The following is a 22,184-nucleotide window of genomic DNA, read 5'->3' on the forward strand; positions in this document are numbered from 1 at the left end:
AAATGGGAACTGGGATGGGAGAGATGGAAACTGGGATGGGAGATGGGAACTGGGATGGGAGAGAGGGAAACTGGGATGGGAGAGGGGGAAACTGGGATGGGAGAGGGGGAAACTGGGACGGGAGAGAGGGAAACTGGGGAAACTGGGATGGGAACTGGGATGGGAGAGAGGGAAACTGGGGAAACTGGGATGGGAACTGGGATGGGAGAGAGGGAAACTGGTCAGGGATGGCCGGGATTTGATTCCCCGGATTCTGTGGATCAGGGAGATTTGAGATGTACTTCCTGGGATGCTGTTGGTATATTTGGGATGTGATTCCCAGGATGCCAGTGGGATGGTTGGGATGTGATTCCTGGGATTCTGAGGGTCAGGGACATTTGGGACATGTTTCCCGGGATGTCGTGGATCAGGGACATTTGGGATGTGATTCCCAGGATGCTGTTGGGATATTTTGGATATATTTCCCAGATTCTGTGGATCAGGGATATTTGGATGTGATTCCCAGGATTCTGTTGGGATGTTTTGGATATATTTCCCAGATTCTGTGGATCAGGGGTCGTTGGGATGTGATTCCCAGGATGCTGTTGGGATATTTTGGATATATTACCCAGATTCTGTGGATCAGGGATATTTGGATGTGATTCCCAGGATTCTGTGGATCAGGGATATTTGGATGTGATTCCCAGGATGTCAGTGAGATGGCTGGGATTTGGTTCCCAGGACACTGTTGGGATATTTTGGGCTGCAATTCCCAGGATGTCTTTGGGATATTTGGGATGCAATTCCTGGGATTCTGTGGATCAGGGACACGTGGGATAGGTTTCCAGGGATTTGTGGATTAGGGACATTTGGGATGTGATTCCCAGGATGCCTTTGGGATATTTGAGATGCAATTCCTGGGATTCTGTGGATCAGGGACACGTGGGATAGGTTTCCAGGGATTTGTGGATTAGGGACATTTGGGATGTGATTCCCAGGATGCCTTTGGGATATTTGAGATGCAATTCCTGGGATTCTGTGGATCAGGGACACGTGGGATAGGTTTCCAGGGATTTGTGGATTAGGGACATTTGGGATGTGATTCCCAGGATACTTTTGGGATATTTTGGGCTGCGATTCCCAGGATGCCTTTGGGATATTTGGGATATATTTCCCAGATTCCTTGGATCAGGGACATTTGGGATATGTTTCCTGGGATTCTGTTGGGATATTTGGGATGTGTTTCCTGGATTCTGTGGATCAGGGACATTTGGGAGGTTTCCCAGACCCCGTGGCTGCCAGGCCATTCCCGGTTTCCCGCTCCATGCCGGGCCATGCCGGATCAGCCGGATCCAGCCCAAGCTGTCGCGGCAGCTGCCGCACCCCAGGAGCAGGAAAAGGCAAAGGAGCTTCTGCAGCCAGGAAGGATCCCGCAGATCTTTGTTCCCAAAAACGCCGCACCCTGCCAGAGTGAATCCCAGGGGATCCCAACCATCCCGGATCCTGCAGTTCCGGATCCTACAGCACACAAATAACAAATAATGCACGCCATTAACCCACGGCACGCCATTAACCCACAGCATCCCATAACCCACAGTACCCCATAACCCACAGCACCCCATAACTCTGAACCCCGTAACCCACAGCACCCCATAACTCTGAACCCCGTAACCCACAGTACCCCATAACCCACAGCACCCCATAACTCTGAACCCCGTAACCCACAGCACCCCATAACCCACAGTGCCCCATAACTCTGAACCCCGTAACCCACAGGACCCCATAACCCACAGCACCCCATAACTCTGAATCCCGTAACCCACAGCACCCCATAACTCTGAACCCCATAACCCACAGCACCCCATAACCCACAGCACCCCATAACTCTGAACCCCGTAACCCACAGCACCCCATAACCCACAGCACCCCATAACTCTGAACCCCATAACCCATAGAACACAAATAACTCCGAACCCCATAACCCACAGCACTCCATAACACACAGCACCCCATAACCCACAGAATCCCATTAAACCCACACCTCATAACCCTGCACCCCATTAACCCCACAGCCCATTTACTCACGGGACCCCATAACTCCACACCCCATACCCCACAGCACCCTATAACTCACAGAACCCCAATAAATCTGAACCCCATATAATCCAGCACCCCATAACCCTGTACCCTATAACCCACAGCACCCCATAACCCACAGAACCCAAATAACACCGAACCCCATAACCCTGCAACCCATAACCCACAGCACCCCATTAATGCTACACCCCGTAACCCTGCAACCCGTACCCCATAACCTGTTAACCCCACACCTCATAACCCACAGCACCCCATTAATCCCACACCCCATTAATCCCACACCTCATTAACCCCACACACCATAACCCTGCACCCCATTAACCCCATACCACATTAAACCCATATCCCAAAACCCACAGAACCCTATAAACCCATACCCCATTAACCCTACACCCCATTAACCCCACAGCACCCCATAACCCGGCACCCTGTAACCCTGCTCACCATTAACCCCACACTCCATTGACCCACAGCACGCCATTAACCCCATACCCCATTAAACCTGCACCCCATAACCCACAGAACCCCATAACCCAGCATCCCATTAACCCCATACCCCATACCCCACAGCACCCCATAACCCACAGCACCCCGTTAACCCCACACTCCACTAACTCCTTACCCCATTAACCCCACGCCTCATTAACCCTGCACACCATTGCCCTGCACCCCATTAAAGCCACCCCATAACCCACAGAATCCCATTACCCCACACCCCATTAACCCCACATCCCATAACCCCACACCCCATTAGGCCCACATCCCATTAACCCCATTACCCTGCACCCCATAACCCTGCACCCCATTAACCCCGCACCTCATAACCCACAGCACCCCATAACCCCACACCCTGTAACCCAGCACCCCATTAACCCCACACGCCATACCCCACAGCACCCCATAACCCACAGAACACAAATAACTCTGAACCCTATAACCCCACACCCCATAACCCACAGCACTCCATTAACCCCACACCTCATTAATCCCACATCCCATATCCCATATCCCATATCCCATATCCCACATCCCACATCCCATATCCCACATCCCACATCCCATATCCCATATACCATATCCCATATCCCATATCCCACATCCCACATCCCATATCCCATATCCCATATTACCTATCCCATATCCCATATTACCTATCCCATATCCCACATCCCACATCCCATATCCCATATCCCATATCCCATATCCCATATCCCATATCCCATATCCCATATCCCCTATCCCATATCCCATATCCCACATCCCACATCCCATATCCCATATCCCATATCCCCTATCCCATATCCCATATCCCATATCCCACATCCCATATACCACATCCCATATCCCATATCCCATATCCCATATCCCATATCCCACATCCCACATCCCATATCCCATATCCCACATCCCATATCCCATATCCCCTATCCCACATCCCATATCCCATATCCCATATCCCATATCCCATATCCCACATCCCACATCCCACATCCCATATCCCATATCCCATATCCCACATCCCATATCCCACATCCCATATCCCATATCCCCTATCCCATATCCCACATCCCATATCCCACATCCCATATCCCATATCCCACATCCCATATCCCATATCCCACATCCCATATCCCCTATCCCACATCCCATATCCCACATCCCATATCCCATATCCCATACCCCATACTCCTAACTGGAATTCCCTGGGACTCTGGAATTCCCACAGGATCAGGTCCGGGTTGAGGTGCCAGCACAGGTGTGAGGGACAATTGTCCCCTGGTTTCAGGTGACAGCAGCTGACAGAAGCTGTCCCGGGATGGAAAACTTGGAAAACATTCCCTGCTCCAGAGGGTGGCACCATCCAGCCCCACAGGGATGATCCCGAAATCTGGGGGCAGCAGGAAAAGCGAGAATTCCACCCCGGTGAGAGCCCACATGGAACTGGGATCCTGAAATCAGCAGGACACGGAGCTGGGAGAGCTGGGAATGTGCAGCTGCATCAGGGCAGGATCCAGGGAATCCTTGGAGCCGCTTCCCCATCCCAAAGGGGCTCCAGGAGAGCTGGGATTTGGGCAAGGGCTGGAGGGGCAGGAGGCAGGGAATGGCTTCCAGTGGGAAAGGGGAGCTTGGGATGGTGGGATCTTGGGAAGGGATTCCCGACTGGGCTGGAATTCCCAGAGAATCCCTGGCAGTGTCCAAGGAAAGTTCAATGGGGTGGGATAATGGGATGGGATAATGGGATGGGATGGGATGGGATAATGGGATGGGATGGGATGGGATGGGATGGGATGGGATGGGATGGGATGGGATGGGATGGGATGGGATGGGATGGGATGGGATGGGATGGGATGGGATGGGATGGGATGGGATGGGGTGGGATGGGGTGGGATGGGATGGGATGGGGTCGGATAATGGGATGGGAGAGGATGCAGGTGGAGACAGCTCTGGAGCAGGGTTGGGATTTGGAGTTTGGAATTTGGGCTTTGGGCTTTGGGAGCTGTTTCCAGATTTCGGATTTGGGGCTTTGGGGTTTGGGAGCTGTTCCCAGGGTTGGACTTTGGGTTTTCGGAGCTGTTCTCATGTTTGAGGTTTGGGATCTGTGGTTTGGGAGCTGTTCCCAAGTCTGGGATTTGGGGTTTGGGATCTGTTCCCAAGTCTGGGATTTGGGGTTTGGGGTTTGGGAGCTGTTCCCAAGTCTGGGATTTGGGGTTTGGGGTTTGGGAGCTGTTCCCAGGGCTGGGATTTTGGCTTTGCGATGTGGGGTTTTGGGAGCTGTTCCCAGATTTGGGCTTTAAGCTTTTGGGAGCTGTTCCCAGGGTTGGGTTTTGGGGTTTGGGAGCTGTTCCCAGGGTTTGGGTTTGGGATTTGGGTTTGGGAAGCATTCCCATGGTTGAGATTTGGGTGTTAGGGTTTGGGAGATGTTCCCAGGTTTGGGAATTGGGATCTGTGTTTTGGGAGCTGTTTCCAGGTTTAGGCTTTGGGGTTTGGGAGCTGTCCCCAGGTTTGGGAATCGGGATCTCCATTTTGGGAGCTGTTCCAGAGTTATGATCTGGGCTTTGGGGTTTGGGAGCTGTTCCCAGATTTGGGATTTGGGGTTTTGAGAGCTCTTTCCAGAGCTGTGATCTGGGCTTTGGGGTTTTGGGAGCTCTTCCCAGGTTTGGGATATGATCCAAGCTTTGGGATCTTTTCCCAGAGTTGGACATTGGGATCTGGGCTTTGGGATCCATTCCCAGAGTTGGGAACTGGGATCTGGGCTTTGGGATCCATTCCCAGAGTTGGGAACTGGGATTTGGGTTTTGGGATCCATTCCCGGAGTTGGGAACTGGGATCTGAGCTTTGGGACCTGTTCCCAGGTTTGGGATCTGGGTTTTGGGATTCATTCCCAGAGCTGGGAATTGGGATCTGGGCTTTGGGACCTGTTCCCGGCACCGGCAGCGCTCCGGGGCTCGGGCTCTGTCCCCAGCGGTGTCACCCGACCCCGCGCGACACTCGGGGGGTCCCCGGGGGCCCTGGTGCTGAAGGACAGCTCCGCCCCCTCCCCCGCCCTCCCTCCCCCTCCCTCTCCCTCCTCCTCCTCCTCCTCCCTCTCCCTCCTCCCGCTCCTCCGCCGGCCCCGCCGCCGCCGCGGCCGCCGCAGCCGCGCCTGGGCCGCCTCCCCCGGCCGCCCGCCCGCCCGCCGTGCCCGGGCGCTGCCGCCATGCCCCAGCCGGCCCCGCCGCGCCCCGCAGCCGCCGCCGGCGCACCATGAAGCGGCAGAACGTGCGGACGCTGGCGCTGATCGTCTGCACCTTCACCTACCTGCTGGTGGGCGCCGCCGTCTTCGACGCGCTCGAGTCCGAGGCGGAGACGGCGGAGAGGCGGCGGCTGGAGGCCAAGAGCGACGAGCTCAAGAGAAAGTACAACCTGAGCGCCGAGAGCTACGGCGAGCTCGAGCGGGTCGTGCTCAAGCTCAAGCCGCACAACGCCGGCGTCCAGTGGAAATTCGCCGGCTCCTTCTACTTCGCCATCACCGTCATCACCACCATAGGTACCGGCTGCCCCCCGCCCCGCCCGGCTCCCCGCGGGCAGATCCCGCCTCGGGTTTTTTCCTGGTGGGATCGGGGGATCCACGCGGGAAGCACCGGGAAAGCCCCGCCTGTCCCCGAGGGAGCGGGGGGAAATCGGGAGCTCGGCGCTTTCGCCGCCCGGGGACCCCCCCGGCACAGCCGCCGCCCGTCCCGCTGGGGCCGGGGCGATCCCTCCGCTCGGCTCCTCCGGCACCGGGAAAAAACCCCCGTGCTCTGTGTCACATCCCTTGGGATCGGTGCGATCCCCCTGCCCGGTCCCCCCTGTCTCCCATCCCGGTGTTTTCGGGGCGATCCCCCTGCCCGGTCCCCCCTGTTTCCCATCCCGGTGTTTTCGGGGCGATCCCCCTGCCCGGTCCCCCCTGTTTCCCATCCCGGTGTTTTGGGGGCGATCCCCCTGCCCGGTCCCCCCTGTCTCCCATCCCGGTGTTTTCGGGGCGATCCCCCTGCCCAGGCCCCCCTGTTTCCCATCCCGGTGTTTTCGGGGCGATCCCCCTGCCCGGTCCCCCCTGTTTCCTACCCCGGTGTTTTGGGGGCGATCCCCCTGCCCGGTCCCCCCTGTTTCCCATCCCGGTGTTTTCGGGGCGATCCCCCTGCCCGGTTCCCCCTGTCTCCCATTCCGCTGGGACGGGGGCGACCCCTCCGCTCGGTTCCTCCGGCACCAGGAAAAACCCCCCGGTGCTCTGTGTCCCATCCCTTGGGGTCGGGGCGATCCCTCTGCCAGGACCCCCCTGTCTCTCATCCCGGTGTTTTCGGTGCCATCCCCCTGTCCAGACCCCCCTCTCTCTCCCATCCCGGTGTTTTCGGGGCGATCCCTCTGCTCGGTTCCTCCGGCACCGGGAAAAAAATTCCCGGTGCTCTGTGTCTCATCCTTTGGGATCGCGGCGATCCCTCCCTGGCTCCTCCAGAAACGGGAAAAACCTGCCCAGACGCCCCTGTCTCCCATCCCGGTGTTTTCGGGGCGATCCCTCTGCTCGGTTCCTCCAGCACCGGGAAAAACCCGCCGGGACCCGCCTGTCTCACATCCCGGTGGGATCGCGGTGATCCCCCTGTCCGGTCCCCCCCTGTCTCCCACCCCTCGGGATCGGGGCCATCCCTCTGACCTGATTTCCGTTTCTCATCCCGGTGTTTTCGGAGCGATCCCCCCGCTCGGACGCCCCTCTCTCCCATCCCTTGGAATTGGGACGATCCCCCTGGCCCGTTCCCCCGGCTCTCCCATCCCGGTGGGATCCGGGCGATCCCTCTCCGGCACCGGCAAAAACCTGCCCGGTGCTCTGTTTCCCACCCCTTGGGATCGGGGCGATCCCCCTGCCCGGATCCCCCTGTTTCCCATCCCGGTGTTTTGGGGGTGATCCCTCTGCCCGGATTCCCGTCTCCAATCCCCTGGGATCCGGGCGATCCCTCCCCGGCTCCTCCAGCACCGGGAAAAACCTGCCTGGTCCTCCCTCTCTCCCATCCCTTGGGATCGGGGCGATCGCCCTGCAGGGACGCCCCTCTCACCCGTCTCGGGGTTTTCGGGGCGATCCCCCTGCCCTGATTCCCATTTCCCATCCCGGTGTTTTGGGGCCATCCCCCTGCCCTGATTCCCGCCTCTCCCATCCCTTGGGATCGGGGCGATCCCCCTGCCCTGACTCCCGTTTCCCATCCCGAAGTTTTTGGGGTGATCCTCCCGCCCTGATTCCCGTTTCCCATCCCGGTGTTTTGGGGCCATCCCCCTGCCCGAATTCCCGTCTCTCCCATCCCTTGGGATCGGGGCGATCCCCCTGTTTCTCATCCCGGTGTTTTGGGGGCGATTCCCCTGCAGGATCCCCCTCTCTCCCTCCCATCCCGGTGTTTTTGGGGGCGATTCCCCTGCCCAGAATCCCGTTTCCCATCCCGGTGTTTTGGGGCCATCCCCCTGCCCTAATTCCCGTCTCTCCTACCCTTTGGGATCGGGGCGATCCCCCCGTTTCCCATCCCGGTGTTTTGAGGGCGACCCCCCTGCCCTGATTCCCATCTCTCCCATCTTTTGGGATAGGAGTGATCCCCCCGTTTCCGATCCCGGTGTTTGAGGGGCGATTCCCCTGCCCTGATTCCCATCTCTCCCATCTTTTGGCATCGGGGTGATCCCCCCGTTTCCGATCCCGGTGTTTGAGGGCCGGTTCCCCTGCCCTGATTCCCGTTTCCCATCCTAGTGTTTTTGGGGCGATTCCCCGCCCAAGTCCCCCCAAATCCCCGACCCCGGGACTCTCCCCCCGCCCCTCTCCCACCGGGAAACCCTCGCGAGACCCCCGGGACCGGGGAATGCTCCTGGCCGGGACCCTCCCCACCCTGGGATGTGTCCCCAAGGCGCTGTCACCCCCCTGTGGTGGCTCTGCTGGCCCGGACACCCCTGTGGGACCCCCAGCCCGGGGGAGGGGACAGGGACGTGTCCCTGTAGGGTGCCCAGCCCCATGGGGACAGGGGTGTGTCCCTGTAGGGTCCCCAGCCCCATGGGGACAGGGGTTTGTCCCTGTAGGGTGCCCAGCCCCACAGGGGTGTGTCCCTGTAGGGTCCCCAGCCCCATGGGGACAGGGACGTGTCCCTATAGGGTCCCCAGCCCGGGGGAGGGGACAGGGGTTTGTCCCTGTAGGGTCCCCAGCCCCACAGGGTGTGTCCCTGTAGGGTCCCCAGCCCCATGGGGACAGGGATGTGTCCCTGTAGGGTCCCCATCCCCACAGGGTGTGTCCCTATAGGGTCCCCAGCCCCATGGGGACAGGGGTTTGTCCCTGTAGGGTGCCCAGCCCTGTGGGGAGGGGACAGGGTCATGTCCCCACCCTGCCAGGCTCTCCGAGGGGGTGTCACCTCTGTCCCCCACACTCAAGGATGTCCCCAGCCCTGTCCCCACCCTGGGAAGTGTCACTGGGGGTGGCCCCTCTGGGACCTACCCCCCCCCCTCATTGTCACCCCTCTGTCACCCACACTGTCACCCCATTGTCACCCTCACTGTCATCCCTCTGGCCTTTGGGTCCCCTCCAAGGGTGGCCGGGGTCACCCAATGTCCCCTGGTCCCCAGCTGCCCCCCAAACTCTGCCCTAGGGAGGGCCTGAGGGGTGGGGACAGGAGAGGACAGTGAGGGGACAGCACAGTGACACAGGGCCCTGGCCACCATTCAGAGAGAGAGGAGGGATGGGTTAATGGGATAATGGGGGACACCAGCTTTGGGACAGATTTTGGGGTGTCCCTGGTTCCCCAGGGCTGTCACACAGATTTTGGGGTGTCCCTGGTTACCCACAGCTGTCACACGGATTTTGGGGTGTCCCTGGTTCCCCAGAGCTGTCACACGGATTTTGGGGTGTCCCTGGGTCCCCAGGGCTGCTGTCACATGGATTCAGGGGTTCCTGTGCATTCCCAGGATTGGGACAGGGATATTGGGGTGCCTGTTTGTTCCCGGGGCTCAGATCCAGGTATTGGGGTGCTCGTGGGTTCCCAGATTTGGGCTGTGGATTTTGGGAGGATTTCCGGGCCCTAAATCCCGGTGTGCTGAGGCAAAAGAGTTCCCAGTGCTGAAACACCAGGGTTGGGGTGCTCGTTATTCCTGGAGTTTTTATCCCGGTGTTTGTCATTCCCAGAGCAGTTGTTCCAGTGTTGGTTATTCCCAAGGCTTCTATCCCTGTTTTTTTATTCCCAGAGTTGTTATTCCCACTCTCAGGGTGTTCATTATTCCCAGGGTTGTTAGCCCAGTGTCAGGGTGTTCGTTATTCCCGGGGCTTTTATCCCGGTGTCAGGGTGTTCATTATTCCCAGGGCTGTTAGCCCAGTGTCAGGGTGTTCATTATTCCCAGGGCTGTTAGCCCAGTGTCAGGGTGTTCATTATTCCCAGGGCTTTTATCCCGGTGTCAGGGTGTTCGTTATTCCCAGGGCTTTTATCCCGGTGTCAGGGTGTTCGTTATTCCCGGGGCTGTTAGCCCAGTGTCAGGGTGTTCATTATTCCCAGGGCTGTTAGCCCGGTGTCAGGGTGTTCATTATTCCCAGGGCTTTTATCCCGGTGTCAGGGTGTTCGTTATTCCCAGGGCTGTTAGCCCGGTGTCAGGGTGTTCATTATTCCCAGGGCTGTTAGCCCGGTGTCAGGGTGTTCATTATTCCCAGGGCTGTTAGCCCGGTGTCAGGGTGTTCATTATTCCCAGGGCTGTTAGCCCGGTGTCAGGGTGTTCGTTATTCCCGGGGCTGTTAGCCCGGTGTCAGGGTGTTCGTTATTCCCAGGGCTGTTATCCCGGTGTCAGGGTGTTCATTATTCCCAGGGCTGTTAGCCCGGTGTCAGGGTGTTCATTATTCCCGGGGCTGTTAGCCCGGTGTCAGGGTGTTCGTTATTCCCGGGGCTGTTAGCCCGGTGTCAGGCTGTTATTCCAGGGCTGTTAGCCCGGTGTCAGGGTGTTCATTATTCCCAGGGCTGTTAGCCCGGTGTCAGGGTGTTCGTTATTCCCGGGGCTGCTATCCCGGTGTCAGACTGTTATTCCTGGGCTTTTCTCCCAGTGTTTGTCATTCTCACCCTCAGAGTGTTCATTATTCCCGGAGCTGCTATCCCGGTGTTTGTTGTTCCTGGAGCTGTTATTCAGGTGTTTGTCATTCTTATTCCCACTCTCAACACATCCCTTATTCCTGGGGCTTTTATCCCGGTGTCCAGCTGTTATTCCAGGGCTGTTATCCCGATGTTTGTCATTCCCACCCTCAGGGTGTTCATTATTCCCGGAGCTGCTATCCCGGTGTTTGTTGTTCCTGGAGTTGTTATTCAGGTGTTTGTCGCTCTTATTCCCACTCTCATCACATCCCTTATTCCTGGGGCTGTTATCCCGGCGTTTGTCATTCCCACCCTCAGGGTGTTCATTATTCCCAGAGCTGTTATCCTGGTGTTTGTCATTCCCAGAGTTGTTATTCCCATTCCCAGAGTGTTCCTTATTCCTGGGACTTTTATCAGGCTGTTATTCCAGGGCTGTTATCCCGTTGTTTGTCATTCCCAGCCTCAGGGCATTCATTATTCCCAGGGCTGTTTTCCCAATGTTCATTATTCCCATTATCCCGGTGTCGGGGTGTTTGTCACTCCAAGCACTATCTCGATGTTTGCTATCCCAAATTTCCCCCCCCCCCCCAAGTTTATTATTCCCATTATCCCGGTGTCAGGGCGTTTGTCATTCCCGGGGTTTTTATCCCTGTGTTTTACACTCCCACCCTCAGGGTGTTCATTGTTTCTGGGGCTGTTTTCCCGATGTTTGTAATTCCCATTATCCCTCAGGGTGTTTGCTACTCCCGGAGCTGTTATATCGGTGTTTGTTATTCCAGAGCTCTTATTCCCACTCTCATGGTGTTGCTTATTTCCGGGTCATTTATCCCACTGTCAGGCTGTTATTCCCGGGCTTTTATCCCAGTGTTTGTTATTCCCACCCTCAGGGTGTTCATTATTCCTGGGGCTGTTATCCCGGTGTTAGTCATTCCCATTGTCCCAGTGTCAGGGTGTTTGTTATTTCCGGGGCTTTTATCCCAATATTTATTATTCCTGGAGCTGTTATACTGGTGTTTGTTACTCCCAGAGCTCTTATTCCCACTCTCAGGGTGTTGCTTATTCCCGGAGCTGTTATCCTGGTGTCCAGCTGTTATTCCATGGCTTTTATCCCTCTGTTTGTCATTCCCACCCTCAGGGCATTCATTATTCCTGGAGCTGCTATCCTGGTGTTTGTCATTCCCATTATCCCGGTCTCAGGGTGTTTGTTATTCCTGGGGCTTTTATCCCGATATTTATTATTCCTGGAGCTGTTATCCTGGTGTTTATTATTCCTGGAGCCATTATCCCAATATTTATTATTCCCCGTGTCAGGGTGTTCATTATTCCTGGGGTTTTTACTCTGGTGTTTGTTATTCCCACTCTCAGGGTGTTCCTTATTCCTGGGACTTTTATCAGGCTGTTATTCCCAGGGCTGTTATCCCGGTGTTTCTTATTCCCACCCTCAGGGCATTGATTACTCCCGGGGCTGTTTTCCCCATGTTCATTATTACCATTATCCCCACGTCAGGGTGGTTGTCATGCCTGGAGTTGTTATCCCGGTGTTTGCCATTTCCAGGGCTTTTATCCCAGCTGGTTTTTTTTATTCCCAGAGTTGTTATTCCCACTTTCTGGGTGTTCCTTATTCCTGGGGCTTTTATCCCAGCGTTTGTCATTCCCAGAGCTCTTATCCCGGTGTCAGTGTTTCATTATTCCCGGGGCTTTTATCTCAGTGTTTTTTATTCCCAGACTGCTATCCCGGTGTTTGTTATTCCCGGAGCTGTTATCCTGGTATTTGTCAGTCCCATTATCCCGGTGTCAGGGCGTTCATTATTCCCCGGGCTGTTTTCCCAGTGTTTATTATTCCCATTATTCCAGTGTCAGGGTGTTTGTTATTCCCAGGGTTTTTGTCCCGGTGTTTGTTATTCCCGGAGCTGTTATTCCCACTCTCAGGGTGTTCATTGTTCCCGGAGTTTCAGGCTGTTGTTCCCAGAGCTGTTATCCTGCTGTTTATTATTTCCATTATCCAGGTGTTGGGGCGTTTGTCATTCCCAGCACTTTTATCCCTGTGTTTGTTATTCCCGGGTTATTATCCCCAATGTTTATTATTCCCACTATCCTGGTGTTTGTTATTCCCACCCTCAGGGTGTTCATTATTCCCCGGGCTGTTTTCCCAGTGTTTATTATTCCCATTATCCCGGTGTCAGGGTGTTTGTTATTCCCGGGGTTTTTATCCCAGTGTTTGTTATTCCTGGAGTTGTTATTCCCACTCTCAGGGTGTTCATTGTTCCCGGAGTTTCAGGCTGTTATTCCCTGTTATCCTGCTGTTTATTATTTCCATTATCCAGGTGTTGGGGTGTTTGTCATTCCCAGAACTTTTATCCCTGTGTTTGTTATTCCCGGGACTGTTTTCCCAATGTTCATTATTCCCATTATCCCGGTGTCAGGGTGTTTGTTACTCCTGGAGTTGTTATTCCCACTCTCAGGGTGTTCATTATTCCCGGGACTGTTTTCCCAATGTTCATTTTTCCCATTATCCCAGTGTCAGGGTGTTTGTTACTCCTGGAGTTGTTATTCCCACTCTCAGGGTGTTCATTATTCCCGGAGCTGTTATCCCAGTGTCAGGCTGTTATTCCTGGAGCTCTTATCCTGCTGTTTGTTATTCCCGGTGTTTGTTATTCCCATTATCCCAGGGCTGTTTTCCCAATGTTCATTATTCCCGTTATTTCACTGTCAGGGTGTTTGCTATTCCCAGCACTGGTATTCTGGTGTTTGTTATTCCCAGAGCTGTTATCCCGGTGTTTGTCACTCCCATTATTTATTCCCATTATCCTGGTGTTTGCCATTCCTGTTATCCTGGTGTCAGGGTGTTTATTGTCCCTGTTATCCCGGTGTTTGCCATTCCCATTATCCCATTATCCTGGTATTCACTATTCCTGTTATCCTAGTGTTCAGTATTCCCGTTATCCAGGGGTTTTCTAATCCCATTGTCCTTTTATCCTTCTGTTTATTGTTCCCATTATCCCAGTGTTTGCCATTCCCATTATCCCTTTATCCCAGTGTTTGCCATTCCCATTATCCCATTATCCCTTTATCCCAGTGTTTGCCATTCCCATTATCCCATTATCCTGATGTTTTTCTATCCCATTTTTCCCCGTGTTTACCATTCCCATGATCCCAGTTTCCTGGTGTTTGCCATTCCTGTTATCGCAGTGTTTGCCATTTCTGTTATCCCGTTATCCCAGTGTTGTTTGCCATTCCCATTATCCCAGTGTTTACCATTCCCATTATCCCAGTGTTTTTCAATCCCATTATCCCATTTTCCCTGATGTTTGCCATTCCCATTATCCCATTATCCCGGTGTTTGCCATTCCTGTTATCCCATCTTCCTGTTGTTTTTCAATCCCATTATCCCATTATCCCAGTGTTTGACATTCCCATTATCCCATTATCCCACTGTTTTTCAATCCCATTATCCCATTATCCCAGTATTTGACATTCCCATTATCCCAGTGTTTTTCAATCCCGTTTTCACATTTTTCCTGGTGTTTACCATTCCCATTATCCCGGTCTTTACCATTCCCATTTTCCCAGTGTTTGCCATCCTCATCATCCCATTATCCCAGTCTTTTTCAATCCCATTATCCCATTATCCCAGTGTTCACCATTCCCGTTATCCCAGCTCCAGCCTCTCCAGGCTGCCAGGAGCAACTGGAAAAGTTCTGGAATTGTGGCCAATCCTCCGGCATTGGAGAGGATGGGAGGAATTGGGAATCTCCAAAGGGATCCAGCCCATCCCAAGGATCCCGGAATGCTGGAGAGGGACGTGGACCTGCTGGGATCCATCCCAAGGATAGATCGGGATCCCACTCTGCCTCTCCCAGGATTCCCGATCCTGGAATTCCCAGTCCCACTGCCAGGAGCTGGGAATGCTGGAGCAGGACTGATCCCAACCCAAACGTCGCATCCCAAAAATTCCTGCCCATCCCAGCATTCCCAACCTTAAATCCTGGAGTTGGGCTCCACTTTGGGATTGGGATGAGGATTCCCAATATCCCAAATTTGGGAATTGCAGAGGGAATGGCCTCAAATGGCTTTCCCTGAATCCAGCCCAGTTTTCCCAGAATTTCCAGGGATGTGGAGAAGGGTCTGGGACACCCGGATGTGCGGGAAGATCCCAAAATCCCACAATCCCACAAAATCCACGATTTGGGTGGCTGGGTATGGCAGCAACGCTGGGATGGGGCTGGAATGAGAGGAGACCCCTCCAAATCGAGGGAAAAGGGGAAGAAATTCCCATTATTCCCATGGAATTGGATTTTCCAAGGCAGGGGAAAAAAAGGGATTTTTCCAGGAATTCACCACCGAGCTCTTGGTGGGACAGGGAAAAGCCGGACTGGGATTGGGAAACGGCTCCTGAGGTGGGGAAAAATCCGGGATTACAGATCCTGGTGGGACGGGAGGAGGAAAATCCGGGATTACAGATCCCACTGGGAAAAGTTTGAATCCATTTGGGGTTTTGGTTTTTTTTCCCCTTTATCCATGAAAAAAGCCGAGAGAGGAGCAGCTCCTGTCGCTGCTCCAAAGCTTTCCTGTGGCTCCCAAGAAATTCCTGGTGCTGAGATGTCCCCTCTGTCCCCATCCCGCAATTCCAGGGGCTGGGATGTCCCCTCTGTCCTCACCCTGCAATTCCCGGGCCTGGGATGTCCCCTCTGTCCCCATCCCGCAATTCCCGGGCCTGGGATGTCCCCTCTGTCCCCATCCCGCAATTCCCGGGCCTGGGATGTCCCCTCTGTCCCCATCCCACAATTCCTGGGCCTGGGATGTCCCCTCTGTCCCCATCCCGCAATTCCTGGGCCTGGGATGTCCCCTCTGTCCCCATCCCGCAATTCCCGGGCCTGGGATGTCCCCTCTGTCCCCATCCCGCAATTCCAGAGGCTGGGATGTTCCCAGGGGGTGGCAGTGTCACCGGCAGTGTCCCTTGTCACCTCTGCCGCTGTCCTGAGCCAGGGTGGGCTGCTCTGGCTCTGGATGGCTCCCAAAAGTCCCGATCCCAAAAACCCCGATCCCAAAAATCCCGATCCCAAAAGTCAGAATCCCAAAAATCCAATCCTAAAAAACCCGATCCTAAAAATCCCAATCACAAAAAAACAGATCCTAAAAAACCAGATCCTAAAAACCCAATCCCAAAAGTCACAATCCCAAAAATCCCAATCCCAAAAAAACAGATTCTAAAAAACCCAATCCCAAAAAACCCGATCCCAAAAACCCCAATCCCAAAAATCCCAATCACAAAAGTCACAATCCCAAAAATCCTGATCCCAAAAGTCACAATCTCAAAAATACTGATCCCAAAAAACCCGATCCTAAAAAACCCCAATCCCAAAAATCCCAATTCCATAAAAACAGATCCTGAAAAACCCAATCCCAAAAATCACAATCCAAAAAAACCCGATCCCAGAAGCGTCAATCCCAAAACTTCAATCCTAAAAAAACAGATCCCAAAAACCCCGATCCCAAAAAACCCAGTCCCAGAAGTCCCAGTCTCAAAAATCTTGATCCCAAAAATCCCGATCCTAAAAAACCCAATCCTAAAAATCCTGATCCAAAAAGTCACAATCCCAAAAGTGCCGATCCCAAAAACCCCCATCCCAAAAGTCACAATCCCAAAATTCCTGATCCCCAAAAAACCCGATCCCAAAAATCCCAATCCTAAAAGTCCTGATCCCCAAAAACCCAATCCCAAAAATCCCAATCCTAAAAGTCCTGATCCCAAAAAGCCCAATCCCAAAGTCCCGATCCCAAAAATCCCAATCCCAAAAGTCCTGATCCCAAAAGTTACAATCACAAAAATCACAATCCCAAAAGTGCCGATCCCAAAAACCCTGATCCCAAAACCCCGATCCCAAAAGTCCCAATCCCAAAAACCCTGATCCCAGAAGTCCCAATCCCAAAAGTCACAATCCCTAAAACTCGATACCAAAAACCCTGATCCAAAAAACTCCGATCCCCAAAACCCCAATCCCAAAACCCCTGATCCCTAAAACCCCGATCCCAAAAGTCCCAATCCCAAAAACCCCGATCCCAAAACCCTGATCCCTAAAACCCCGATCCCAAAAGTCCCAATCCCAAAACCCCCGATCCCAAAACCCCGATCCCAAAACCCCAACCCAAAAACCCTGATCCCAAAAACCCCAATCCCAAAAACCCCAATCCCAAACCCCCGATCCCAAAACCCTGATCCCAAAACCCCAATCCCAAAACCCCGATCCCAAACCCCGATCCCAAAACCCCCGATCCCAAAACCTCAATCCCAAATCCCCGATCCCAAATCCCCGATCCCAGAATTGCCGTTCCCCGCCCCCCTCCCCCGCGGCCGCGCGCAGAGGGAGCAGGTGGCAAATGCCACCGCGGTGTCACCATCTGTCACCGCCGCCACCCGCCCGAGCCTCTGCCCCGGGAACAGCGCCCGGCGGGAGGCCGGGCCCTTTTGTCCCCGATTGTCACCTGCCGTCCCCTCTGGTCTCCCCTGTCCCTTCCTGTCCCCGTTTGTCACCCCCTTTGTCCTGCTTCTGTCCTCCCTTGTCACCCCCCCGTCCCCTTCTGTCCCACCCTGTCACCCCCTGTCCCCTCTGTCCCACCCTGTCACCCCCCGTCCCCTTCTGTCCCACCCTGTCACCCCCTGTCCCCTCTGTCCCACCCTGTCACCCCCCTGTCCCCTCTGTCCCACCCCGTCACCCCTCTGTCCCCTTCTGTCCCACCCTGTCACCCCCTGTCCCCTCTGTCCCACCCTGTCACCCCCGTCCCCTTCTGTCCTCCCTTGTCACCCCCCTGTCCCCTCTGTCCCTCCCTGTCACCCCCCCCGTCCCCTTCTGTCCCACCCTGTCACCCCCTGTCCCCTCTGTCCCTCCCTGTCACCCCCTGTCCCCTTCTGTCCCACCCTGTCACCCCCCTGTCCCCTTCTGTCCCACCCTGTCACCCCCTGTCCCCTCTGTCCCTCCCTGTCACCCCCTGTCCCCTTCTGTCCCACCCTGTCACCCCCGTCCCCTTCTGTCCTCCCTTGTCACCCCCCTGTCCCCTTCTGTCCCTCCCTGTCACACCCTGTCCCCTTCTGTCCCTCCCTGTCACCCCCCCTGTCCCCTCTGTCCCTCCCTGTCACCCCCCGTCCCCTTCTGTCCCACCCTGTCACCCCCTGTCCCCTCTGTCCCCTTCAGCCACTCCCTGTCCCCTCTCTGTCCCCTCAGACCCCCCCTTCCCTTCTGTCCCCTTCTGTCACCCCCTGACCCCTCTGTCCCCTCAATCCCCGTGTCCCTCTGTCCCTCTGTCCCTCCTGTGTCCCTGTCCCCCCTTGCCCTCTCGGTCCCCTCTGTCTCTCTGTCCTTCTGTCCCTTCCATCTCTCTGTCCCCTCTGTCCCCTCTGTCCCTCCTGTCCCACACTGTCCTCTCTGTCCTCCTGACCCCCGTGCCCCCTCTGTCCCTCTGTCCCTCTGTCCCTCTGTCCGGCCCTTTACCTCTGTCCCCTCTGTCCCCTCAGCCTCCCATCCCCTCTGTCCCTCTGTCCCCCTCTGTCCCCCTCTGTCCCCTCTGTCCCTCTGTCCCCTCAGTCCCTCCTGTCCCTCTGTCCCTTCTGTTTCTCTGTCCTCTCTGTCCCCTTTCTCACCCTGTCCCCTCAGTCCCTTCTGTCCCTTCTGTCCCCTCTGTCCCTCTGTCCCCTCTGTCCCTCCTGTCCCACACTGCCCTCTCAATCCCCTGTCCCCTCTGTCCTTCTGTCCCCTCGGTGCCCTCTGTCCTCTTTGCCCCTCTGTCCCCTCTGTCCCCTCTGTCTCTCTGTCCTTCTGTCCCCTTTGTCCCTCTGTCCCCCACGTCCCCTTTGTCCCTCTGTCCCACGCTATCCCCTCTGTCCTTCTTGTCTCCCTGTCCCTCCTTGTCCCCTCTGTCCCTCTGTCCCGTCTGTCCCTCCTGTCCCACCCTGTCCTCTCAATCCCCCCTGTCCCCTCTGTCCCCTTTGTCCCTTCAGTCCCATCTGCCCCTCTTTCTCCTCTGTCCCCCTGTCCTGCCCTGTCCTTCTGTCCCCTCTGTCCCTCTGTCCCACAGTCCCCCCTATCCCCTCTGTAACCCCCTGTCCTATCTGTCCCCTCAGTCCCTCAGTCTCCTCTGTCCCCCTGTCCTCTCTGTCCCCCTGACCCCCGTGTCCCCTCTGTCCCTTCCATCCCACCCTGTCCCTTCTGTCTCCTCTGTCCCTCTGTCCCTCTGTCCCCCTGTTCCGTGTGCCCCGGGCCGGTGACATCGCCCCTGTCCCCAATCTGTGGCCGCCCCTGGGGTCGGGAAGGGTTTGGGGACAGCTCTGTCACCTCCCACGGCACTGCCACCCCCAGGTGGCGAGAAAGGCACTGAATTCCTGGAATTTGGGGGGAAAAACTCCGGAAATTGTTGGGAATTGCTGGGATAGGGAGCTCCCTCCGTCCCCTCAGGACACTCCTGCTCCCGTTCCACAAAAACAAAACATTTCCATGGAAATCGCTCCTTGGGATCAACAGGGAAAGGGGAATTCCAGGGAATTCCCACCCTAATTCCAAAGCTGGAATTCCTCCCACCCCTCCGGCCACTCCTGCTCCCATTCCACAAAAAAAAAAAAAAAAAAATCCATAGAAATCGCTCCTTGGAATCAACAGGGAAAGGGGAATTTCAGGGAATTCCCGCCCTAATTCCAGGTCTGGAACTCTTCCCACCCCCTCCTGGACATTCCTGCTCCCATTCCACAAAAACAAAACATTTCCATGTAAATCGCTCCTTGAAATCAACAGGGAAAGGGGAATTTCAGGGAATTCCCACCCCAATTCCAGGGCTGGAATTCCTCCCAACTCCCCGGGCTATTGCTGCTCCCATTCCACAGAAAAAACATTTCCATGGAAATCGCTGGTGGCTCCTTGGGACGGGATTTGGGATCAACAGGGAAAGGGGAAAACTCTGCTGCAATTCCAGGGCTGGAATTCTTCCCACCCCCTCCTGGACATTCCTGCTCCCATTCCACAAAAAAAAACCCCATTTCCGTGGAAATCACTCCTTGGAATGGGATTTGGGATCAACAGGGAAAGGGGAAAACTCTGCCGCAATTCCAGGGCTGGAATTCCTCCCAACCCCTCCAGCCATTCCTGCTCCCATTCCACAAAAACAAACATTTCCATGGAAATCACTCCTTGGAATGGGATTCGGGAAAAACAGGGAAAGGGGAAAACTCTGCCACAACTCCAGGGCTGGAATTCCTGCCAAGCCCTCCAGCCATTCCTGCTCCCATTCCACAAAAAGAAACATTTCCATGGAAATCCGTGCTGGCACCTCCCGAACCATCCACAGGCTTTGGAATCAAGAGGGAGAAAGGGGGAATATTCCTGAAATTCCTGGAATTCCCTCTTGGGTTTTCCCTCAGGGGTTTTCCCAGAAAAGCAATCCTGCCCATCCCGGGGGTTGTTGGAGCATCCCATCCCCGGGAATTGTTGGAAAATTGGGATCGCTTCCCTTCCCTGTTCCACTAAGGATTCCTGGATGTTTCTCCTGGACATTCCTGCTCCCATTCCACAAAAAAACATTTCCATGGAAATTGCTGGTGGCTCCTTGGGATGGGGAATGGGATTTGGATCAAGAGGGAAAGGGGAAAATTTGGCCACAATTCCAGGGCTGGAATTCCTCCCATCCTTCCGGCCATTCCTGCTCCCATTCCACAAAAACAAACATTTCCATGGAAATCCGTGCTGGCACCTCCTGAACCATCCACAGGCTTTGGAATTAAGAGGGAGAAAGGGGGAATATTCCTGAAATTCCCTCCTGGGTTTTCCTGGGAAAGTGATCCCAAGCCCATCCTGGGGGTTTTTGGAGCATCCCATCCACGAGAATTGTTGGAAAATTGGGATCGCTTCCCTTCCCTGTTGCACTCTGGAATTCCTGGATGTTCCTCCTGGATCCTCTGCATCCAGGGCTTTTCCAGAGGATCCAGGAAGGGGCTGGATGAGGATGTGGAGAATTCCCATTGGGATCGGAGCCGCTTCCCGCTGGGATGGGGATTTGGGATTTAGGGTGACAATCCCAGCTCGGGTTGAATCCGGGGCCTTTTCCTGGGAATCTCTTCCCAAGGAGGCTCCGGCAAACACGAGGTGGGGAGGCCACAGGGTTGTTCCCATGGGATTCAAGGCAGGGATTGGGATTGGGATCAGGATCCAGGATCAGGATCAGGATTGGAATTGAGATTGGAATTGAGATTGGGATTGAGATTGGGATCCGGGATCAGGATTGGGATTGGGATTGGGATTGAGATTGAGATCAAGATTGGGATTGGGATCCAGGATCGGGATTGGTATTGGGATTGGGATTGAGATCAAGATTGGGATTGGGATCTGGGATCAGGATTGGGATTGGGATTGAGATTGGGATCAAGATTGGGATTGAGATCCAGGATCGGGATTGGGATTGGGATTGAGATCGGGATCAGGATCATGGTCAGGATTGGGAATGGGATCGGGATCAGGATCAGAACAGGATTGGGATAAAGATTGGGATTGAGATCCAGATCAGGATTGTGGTCAGGGTCAGGTTTGGGATCAAGATCAGAGTTGGGGTCCGGGGTCAAGATTGGAATCAGGCTCAGGATCGGGATCAGGATTGGGATCAGGATTGGGATCAGGATCAGGATCGGGATCAGGATCAGGATCGGGATCAGGATCAGGATTGGGGCCCCTCTGGATCTTCCCTCTCCCATCCCCTTCTCTTGCCCAGGCCATAAATTCCCATCTTTTTTCCATCCAGGAGTGACACTATTAATTAATTCCCATTAATTCCCACTCCTGGCCTTCCCACCTGATTCCTCCCAAAATCCCAGTAAATCCCGACCAGGAGCAAGGAATGAAACCCATGGGCCAGGGAGATCAGGGGCAGGGAAAGCCATCCCAGATTGCTGAAGATTTGGGAGTTTTTTCCGGTTTTTCCCAAGCACCAGAGCTGGTGGCTTGGGCTCAGGGTGGATCCGAGAGCCTGGAATGGAATTTCTGGGATGGATGGATGGATGGATGGATGGATGGATGGATGGATGGATGGATGGATGGATGGATGGATGGATGGATGGATGGAGGGATGGATGGATGGATGGAATCAGCAGCTCCCAGGGGAAAGGGACTGGATCCATTCCTTGTTCCTGTCCTGCAACCCCATCCCTGTCCTGCATTCCCACCCCATATCCCTGTCCCCATTCCCATCCTGCATTCCCACCCCATATCCCTGTCCCCATTCCCATCCCTCATCTGCATCCCATGTCCTAATTCCCATCCTACATCCCCATCTCCTATCCCTATTTCATAATCTCCCTCCCATATCCTCATCCTGCATCCCCATCCCACATCCCAATCCCATCCCACATTCCCACCCCACATCCTCATCCCATAATCTCCATCCCTCATCCCATATCCCCATCCCCATCCCGTAAAATCCATCCCAATCCCCATTCCATAGCCCCAACCCTTATCCCCATGCTACATCCTCATCCCATAATCTCCATCCCACCATACC

At 54.9% G+C, this 22,184-nt stretch overlaps 1 protein-coding gene and 1 long non-coding RNA gene across 2 annotated transcripts in view; one reads left to right on the forward strand and one right to left on the reverse strand.

Annotated features, from left to right (window-relative positions):
* Positions 1-1,365: 1,365 nt before the first annotated feature.
* LOC134416518 (uncharacterized) lies at positions 1,366-5,981 on the reverse strand. Its single transcript, XR_010027289.1, has 3 exons — positions 5,875-5,981; positions 3,757-4,025; positions 1,366-1,497 (listed from the first exon to the last, which is right to left on the reverse strand). It is a non-coding gene; the product is annotated as an uncharacterized LOC134416518 (long non-coding RNA).
* Positions 5,815-22,184, forward strand: part of KCNK3 (potassium two pore domain channel subfamily K member 3) — a 29,351-nt gene continuing 12,981 nt past the window's right edge. Inside the window, exon 1 of the mRNA XM_063153218.1 lies at positions 5,815-6,103. Within this exon, the coding sequence (XP_063009288.1) occupies positions 5,821-6,103 (283 nt within the window). The 5' untranslated portion in view covers positions 5,815-5,820. The remainder of the gene's footprint in view (positions 6,104-22,184) is intronic.

The sequence above is a fragment of the Melospiza melodia genome, chromosome 3 (assembly GCF_035770615.1).
Source record: "Melospiza melodia melodia isolate bMelMel2 chromosome 3, bMelMel2.pri, whole genome shotgun sequence".
NCBI classification, from domain to species: domain Eukaryota; kingdom Metazoa; phylum Chordata; class Aves; order Passeriformes; family Passerellidae; genus Melospiza; species Melospiza melodia.